This window comes from Sinocyclocheilus grahami, unplaced genomic scaffold (genome assembly GCF_001515645.1).
Source record: "Sinocyclocheilus grahami isolate Dianchi unplaced genomic scaffold, SAMN03320097.WGS_v1.1 scaffold208.1, whole genome shotgun sequence".
Classification (NCBI taxonomy): domain Eukaryota; kingdom Metazoa; phylum Chordata; class Actinopteri; order Cypriniformes; family Cyprinidae; genus Sinocyclocheilus; species Sinocyclocheilus grahami.
Window position 1 is genome coordinate 1,066,360 of NW_015505387.1, and position 8,894 is coordinate 1,075,253.

An 8,894-nucleotide genomic window follows, 5' to 3' on the forward strand; every position below is an offset into this window, starting at 1 on the left:
GGTTGTGTATCTTTTTCTTCCACACTTTTTCCTTCCACTCAACTTTCATTTAACATGCTTGGATACAGCACTCTGTGAACAGCCAGCTTCTTTGGCAATGAATGTTTGTGGCTTACCCTCCTTGTGAAGGGTGTCAATGATTGTCTTCTGGACAACTGTCAGATCAGCAGTCTTCCCCATGATTGTGTAGCCTAGTGAACCAAACTGAGAGACCATTTTGAAGGCTCAGGAAACCTTTGCAGGTGTTTTGAGTTGATTAGCTGATTGGCATGTCACCATATTCTAATTTGTTGAGATAGATCATCACAATTAAAAGAACCAAAGACTTAAACTACTTCAGTCTGTGTGCATTGAATTTATTTAATACACGAGTTTCACAATTTGAGTTGAATTACTGAAATGAACTCTTCCACGACATTCTAATTTATTGAGATGCAAATATGGTTCGAATAGCCTATATTTTATTAGGCTATAATTATGTGGCTATGTTACAGCTCCCCTTTGAAGCTCTTGTGTTTTTCTCCTTTTCCATCTCTCCAATCCTATTCTGCACACAGGTGACTGGAGATGAGTTTTATTCCCATTGTTGTTGCATTTTGCTGATTTTTGTAAAATAGCTTGTTTTTGCTTTTCAGATAAAAAAGTGTTTTCAGTTTAATATGTTGCAGGCTCATTTATTGATAATAAATAATTGATAATATTGATAATAATAAATCATCAAAAAAATTGGGCTTGTTTTTGAAGCAGCGGTTGCTTATTTGTCTTGCGAGAGTTGGCAACAGTGACTCTAATATAGTTATCTTTATAATTATCGCTCCTGGTGTGAACGGGGCTTTATTCTTAATTCAGAACCCGCAAAAGTCTCGAACAATAAGTAATAAAGTGTCATCTCAACTTGATACTAAATAGGTGTGACTTATGTGACATCTGAAATCACATGCTCAGAATGCCTGAAATCCAGCAGAGACCAGACAACAGACACATTCTTATTCTTAAACATCCTCAACAGTTACTGATCTTGTATTAAAACACCCTTATTTTGCACACTTTAGTATTTATTTGAAAAAGAAATCACGTTACAGCATTCAAACGTGGAAATATAAAAAAAGAAACAGCGTTACAGCTCTTTAATGAAAACAGAAGATAACTCTTAAAAACATTTCTAAAATCTGTATAAATGACACAGCATGACATAATACTGACTGATATTAACTGTGAATATAACATTGTTTACAATATCCTAAAGCCATAAAGTGCTTTGATCTATATGATGGTATTTCACCATCACAGCCAATTTAAATCAGCAGTATTTCCTCAATTAACCTCCTGGGACTCAGTCTGAAATATGCTGTTCTTATCACACGAACAACAAGGAGTTATACGGGTAACACTAGTTATTTACAAATGCATTTGCTTGTTAAATAAAGGTGACAAATGTACCTCTGACTACATACAATCCACCAAATCATTAATGTTCAAGACGACCCCTAGTTCAGTTTCATACACAGACTTTATGGGTGTAAGAAATATAAATACATTTCTTATATACCACAGAAGACACTGTTCCTGGATGACAGCTCTGTCTGAAACACTTTCCTCTAGTAGCTTTCACTTGAACAAGGCTTGGAAAACCAGACAAAAATAATTGTGTTGGGTCTGCTGAACAAAAGTACTTCAAACTTTGTCATCGTCTTAGTACTAGCAATATTAAAAGTGATATTAAAGTGGAGTTAGGTTTTGAAACAGTACATCATTTTGAGAGTTTCACCTCTTCAACACAAAAGAACAAAAACTATGTCTAACTATGCCCCAAAATAAAAAAATTAAATAATATTTTGATAATTTTTTTGTTTACAATTTAGCACATTTATTCCAAAATTCGTATTTGTTGTGCTTTGTTGATTTTTAAAAAATATATTTAATACATTTCCTTTTTTAAATGCATTCACGTTCTCATAAAATAAAATCATAATGTAACAATCATAAAATCATAATGTGTGTATATATATATATATATATATATATATATATATATATATATATATATATATATATGAAATTTGGGGATGAAATGCCGAAATGCCCATGCTCATAAAATAAAATCATAATGTAACAATCATAAAATCATAATGTGTGTATATATATATATATATATATATATATATATATATATATATATGAAATTTGGGGATGAAATGCCACCTTAATACCTTGTAATTTTACAATAATTTTACTTTTACATAAAAACATAATACATTTAGAGACATTTAAAACAAACTAACAAGACAGTGATTACATATGCTAAAGGAAAAAATAGATATTATATCAGTACAGCATGATAAATAAAACCTTGTCCTGCAAGGCTAATACCACAAAACTTTACAATTCTGACAACCCTTATGATGATCCAGTGTCTCCCTGTCAATAACATAATACTTAACACATAATTCATAAAATAAAAAATTGTTGCAGTGTAAAGCACCACTTCAAAAAATGTCTTAGTTTAAATAAAAATGCTAATAATTAAAAAAAAATTAAATTTACTTTTATGGTGTTGTTTTCATCAATATTATTGTAAAACTTTGATGAAAAATTAACTAATTATAGGTATAACTTATAATGAGAAAATAATTCAAATACAGAATGCCTTTTGATCTAGTTGTACATGTCTGGCTTCGAGAAACCTGCGCTTTTCAAAATAAGTAAACATAAAGTATGATTTTGTGGGTCGAGCATCCACTCGATATACGGGCATTACTTCACACGTTATTCAATACATGACTGCACAATTATTATTTACACCGAGCCGAAATTAATAAGGCAATGTTCTGAAATCATACACTGCTTTTCATAACTGCGTCCTAATAATATTATTCGTTTTAGCTAATGGATAATTTTTTGTGTGATGTGATATTAGCATAAGGCCACAAATGATAATCAATTAAATAAAATTATTCATTTGAACCCTGGTCTTCATAAAAGCTCCTCAAATCCCTTTTTGTCAAATATGGAAGTGCTACTACATGGAAATGCAAACTGTCCATCGCAGTTTAAAGAAATCAATACGGACAATGCATGGAAAGCGATGGATGCGCGGCCCTTCTCAGTGGACGTCACTTTCTGCGAACTCCTCCTTAATGGAGTGCTTGTGTAACCTGCAGTCGGGCATGTCGAAGCCGAAGTCAGCCCACTCCTCTGCTCCTGTGGGGGCGCTGCGGTTGGGGATGGTGATGGTGTGACGCACTCTGAAGTGCACGGCCTCCATGACGCGCTGCCGCTGCAGCTCTCCTCCGGCGCCGAGGGCCATGGTGGCCATGTTACTGCCGGAGCGGATGAGCTGCTGGCCGTAATCGTGGCCCTGCTTCATGTCCTGCAGGCCCCTCCAGATCGCCAGCCGGAACTGCTCAGGGATCCTCAGTGCCCCAAGGTCCTGAGGAACACAAGAGTGCGTCTTACAGTGAAGGCCACGCTACTATTTCATGGTAGAATAAAACGGCCTTGGTGAATCATTCCTAGGATAGCAATACCACGTGGGGACATTTCATTGGCCCCCATGAGGAAAACAGCTTATAAATCATACAGAATTATGTTTTTTGAAAAAAAAAAAAAAATCTGAAAACGTTTTGTGTAAAGGGGTTGGGTTTAGGGTAAGGGGATAGAAATACAGTTTGTACAGTAGAAAAACCATTACGCCTATGGAACGAACCCATAAAACATGGAACCTAGTTTGTATTTGTATTAGAGCTGTCAAACGATTAATCGCGATTAATCGCATCCAAAATAAAAGTTTTTGTTTACAGAATACATGCGTGTGTACTGTGTATATTTATTATGTATATATAAATACACTCACACATACATGAATATATTTAAGAAAAATATGTTATGTTTATATATGAAATATATTTATAAATAATATAAATTATACGAATATAAATATATACACATGTAAATACATGCAAATATTTTCAAAATATATGCATACATGTGTGTGTGTGTGTGTTTATTTATATACACATAATAAATATACACAGTACACACACATGTATTCTGTAAACAAAAACTTTTATTTTGGATGTGATTAATCGCGATTAATCGTTTGAAACCACTAGTTTGTATGTATACATATGTGTTTGTGTGTGTGTGTTTTGCAATAAACTTAAAATATGCTGTTTTTATAGATATAATTACCAAGTTTAAATGAGTATTTTACCATACTTTTTTATTCAGTTATGTTATATGCAATGCTTAATGAGATTGTAGTTCATTTCCTTCACTAAAACCATTAAGCACAATCTTGTATATCTGACGTTTATTTTTTTTTATTTCAAACACTTTTTAGTTTCAAATTTGGATTTTTGCTTCAAAATAAAGTTCGTAATGTTGTTATTCTCCTCGTAACTGATTGGTTTAGTTCATAGCCAGTGATGGGTAGATTACTTACAAACTGTAGTCCATTTACAAATTACATGTGTTAGTAACATAATCTGAATTACACATATTAGTTCATGTGGACATTTTTTGTATTACTTTTAGATTACTTTTGACCTAATTCGTTTATTATGGACTTAAATGGGATTATTGTGTACCATATTGATAAAAAAAATCCATTCTTTGTTATCAACATCATGAAATGCATTAAACATTACATTACAGTAGGGTTTGCCAAAATGTGTATAAGTGGTAGGTTAATTTAGAAGGGAAAATTTCAACGAAAGAAAAAAAAGAATTAAGGAGAATCAATACATTTTGAATAATTTACTGCCATTATGTGAATAATATGTAATCCATTAAACAATTACGTAATCCAGACTACATTACTACCCAGCACTGTTCATAGCTTTTAACTTTTAGCGACTTTTTAAAAAATCCCTACGGGAAAAAATGAATGGAGAACAGGATAAAACATGAATGACCCAATAATGAAAGAGGGTATTGCCTGAACTGTTGGTTTACCTCCATGGAAAGAGTCTGAAGGTGGTAGACACTCTGGAGTCCCTGTGACGTGAAGTAGTCGATGCAGTTTTGGCAGCCCAGGCTGGTTAAGAAACTGTTCAGAGAGAAAAGGAATCCCACTAAGACCAAGCGGCTGCGTCCTGTGAATTACATATTCACCCATGGAGAACATAACAAGCCAAGCACCACGGCATTTGCATTTGCATCTGCACAGGGATTATTATCATCATATGAGATCATATGAGTGTATTCAGAATACTTGATTCAAATAAAGCATCTGTATTGTAATCGTAATCATGATTAAATCAGTGATGGTACAAATACCAGTTTAAAAAAATGATGAAACGTTGGGCTAGACGTGAATGCAATATACACTACCATTCAAAAGTTTGGTGAGATTTTGATTCCTCGCATTCTCACTTTGATCAAAAATCGATTTATATTTTTAGAATAGGCTACATAAATATATTTAAAAATGTAATTCATTCTTGTGATGCAAAGCTGAATTTCGAGCATCCTTACTCCAGTCCATCAGAAATCACTCTTATTTCAAATAGTTCATATTTCGAAGACTGAAAACAGTTGTGCTGTTTAATATGTTTGTGGAAACCATTAATCCTTTTTACAGGAATCTTTGCTGGTTAAAAAGTTCATACGTTTTTTTTTTGTTTTTTACAATGTAAATGTTTTTTTCCGTCACATTTTTATAATTAATACATATTTGCCGAATATAAAAATTTCTTTAAAAAAGCTTTACTGACCCCAAACTTTTGAACAGTAGTGTAGTTAAATGAAATGCTGCTTGCAAATGTTTGTGTATTAACATTTCAAAATTTGCATATGATTTCATTTTACAAATAAAAATGCAATCACAACATGCAATTACATTAATGATGCATAACAAGTTTTTCATTGCATTGATCTTTTTATTATAAATATTTCACCAATAAAAAAGGATTTGCTTGATACAATCAAAACAGGAAATGTTGTAAATATAAAGCCGACAGAGTTATTTTAAAGGTAGAGCAACTTAGACACACAGAACCACAAGTATGTGTAGGAAGGTATGCGTAACCTCTGCATTAAGCCATTTTAAACAAAACATGGATTCAGAAACATTGGTTGCTTTGTCATAATTATAGACGCCGACTTTTAATTTCACCCTGATACATTATATAAGTATTAAATGTAGAGGGAAAATTGATATTAAATCATCAAATTTGTGACAAAGGAGTCTGTAAAACATTGCAATGTGCATAGAAAATGACACATCTAGTTTAAAAATAAATATCCCTCAAGGTGCCAGTATATAAGACTTATGATGTAAACAGATAACTGGGTGAAGGAAAATCTCAAAAAACCTGTCTGGAACGTGTTATACAGTGTCATATTTCAATCTGAAAGAAACTAAATATTTTTAGCACCATTAAGATTTTTTTTTTGTTGACAATTTTGATGACATTATTATATTACACATTTTTATATGAAACATTTTAATTGTTATACCAATTCTCATATCTGTAATAAAAATAAAAAGAAGATACGTTATTTCAGTTGTAAACAAGTATATGTTGTGCTGTCTTAAATTAGTGCTTATTTAATTAAAAAAAAACTGAAAAACAACTACTATAGCTGAAAATTGAAAATTACTTTTTTATTAAATATGAAATTACTTAAAAATTATAATATTATTTACAAAAATAATATTATAACATTTTAATATTATAAAAAATAAAATAATATTATAATAATAATAATGAATAATCATAATAAAGTAATAAAATTACTTAATATTATTAAGAATAATGAGAATTACAAAAAAAGAAAAAAAGAAACTCCAAATCCATGACTGTAATGTGTATCTATAGAGGAAATTAGCTTAATTGTCATGAAAATAATATTAAAATAAATAATAAAGGATGTTAAATGGTGCTTAAATCCAATCAAGCAAAATATAATATCTAATATTTTAGATTTTGGGGTGTACCAGACATTAGATTCACCCAAATGATGAAACTGCACAGGCCATTAATCAGAAAGGCACCTCGCCACCCCCTAAACGACTGCATGTGATCAGTAATGGGTGTTAATATGTAAACACAAAGAGTGGCTAACATTTGAATATGTATAATAAATGAAAAAGGCTTACATGTCTTGCACACTAAAGTGTGATTTGAAAATGTTTCTCTGACCAGCAGAGAAATATTTAGAAAGTTCTTACTCTTATGTACAAATAATTACTACGTCTGAAAAAGAAACCAAAAGCCTCTTTAAAAGCAAAGGTTTCGTTAGAATCAAAATCCTCTTTTGTGTATTAGCACAAAAGAAAAAGCATCAATATACCGTAATTCCATGATTAACCATGTAAAGACAAATGTGACCCTGGAGCACAAAACCGGTCTGAAGTAACACAGGTATATTTGTAGCAATAGGCAAAAATACATTGGGCCTCATTCATGAAACACGAGCGGAATAAATGTTTGTGTAAATCGTTCATAAAGCTGTCCTGACGTAAATTTTCGGATTCATGAAAGTGTTCGTATTTTCAAAATGTTAGTTGGGACCAAAGAAATGTACACCTGCTCCCTGCCACGTGTAAATGGTGCGTAAAACGTTCAGTGTTCTTTTTGGCAAACTGATGACACTGAATTTTGATGCACTGCCATCATAATATTGTTAAAAAGTTTGTTTGATCTGTTTTTTTGTTTTTGTTTTTTTTTTAGCTGAGAGTTGATAAACTGTTTAGCTTTGGGTAAAACCATAGACTGTATAAAAACATGCACCGGAATACCCGTAGGTTTCCGAAGAGCGTTTTTGAAGCTCAAAAGTGGGCGGAGCCGGCCGTCGCCATCTTGGCAGTGCGTCACCGCGCGTCACTCCCGGATCATCGAAAATGGGCAAAGAGGCGGGAGCAGGTTGCTGAAGCCACGCCCACCTAGCTCGACGGTGGTGATGTACCCATACCGTCCAATCAGTGGACAAATAGGACAAGAGGCGGGACAAATACTACTCCGACCAGTCATCCTACTTGTACAACTGAACAACAATAGAGAAGTTAACATTGCTGGTTACTGCATTTTTATATTTAGTAATATTCTTCAAAATGTACTGCCGTGGATATTCCACATCATAACAACCAAATCGAGAGCTGGAAAAACGCTGTGCCACCAAAGCATTCTCAAGCACCACCAGCTGGTCGTTTTAAGAAGAGCGCCTGACATTTTTCAGCAGGCTAAAAACACTTTGGTGGACACACGTTATTGAATATTTATTGTTAGGCATATGGCCTATTAGTCTTTTTTGCATTTATGCAATATACTGGAGCCAAACCTGAGAAAGGAGTCCAGAATATTCCACTGCGTTCCTGGACACGCAATTTGCGTAGCTGTAATTCATAGGCGGGATTATGCTAATTGTGAATGAGCGTGCACGAGCGCCCTATTTACGAATGATTGGAATTCATTGACATACACATGTTTAACTATCAAATCGGACGTTTACAAAGCGTTTGTGAATTCGGAGGAGAGTTTTCAGGAAGGTCTGTTTTACGCGCAAATTACTCAGAATTTACTCATATATTTACGAATGTTTCATGAATGAGGCCCAACAATAGAGAAGCTAACATTGCTGGTTACTGCATTTTTATATTTAGTAATATTCTTCAAAATGTACTGCCGTGGATATTCCACATCATAACAACCAAATCGAGAGCTGGAAAAACGCTGTGCCACCAAAGCATTCTCAAGCACCACCAGCTGGTCGTTTTAAGAAGAGCGCCTGACATTTTTCAGCAGGCTAAAAACACTTTGGTGGACACACGTTATTGAATATTTATTGTTAGGCATATGGCCTATTAGTCTTTTTTGCATTTATGCAATATACTGGAGCCAAACCTGAGAAAGGAGTCCAGAATATTCCACTGCGTTCCTGGACACGCA

At 33.4% G+C, this 8,894-nt stretch overlaps 1 protein-coding gene across 1 annotated transcript in view; it reads right to left on the bottom strand.

Annotated features, from left to right (window-relative positions):
* Positions 1-2,982: 2,982 nt before the first annotated feature.
* Positions 2,983-8,894, bottom strand: part of tp73 (tumor protein p73) — a 33,393-nt gene continuing 27,481 nt past the window's right edge. The window contains exons 11-12 of the mRNA XM_016286311.1: positions 4,957-5,050; positions 2,983-3,430 (exon numbers count right to left, since the gene is read on the bottom strand). Of these exons, the coding sequence (XP_016141797.1) occupies positions 3,104-3,430; positions 4,957-5,050 (421 nt within the window). The 3' untranslated portion in view covers positions 2,983-3,103. The remainder of the gene's footprint in view (positions 3,431-4,956; positions 5,051-8,894) is intronic.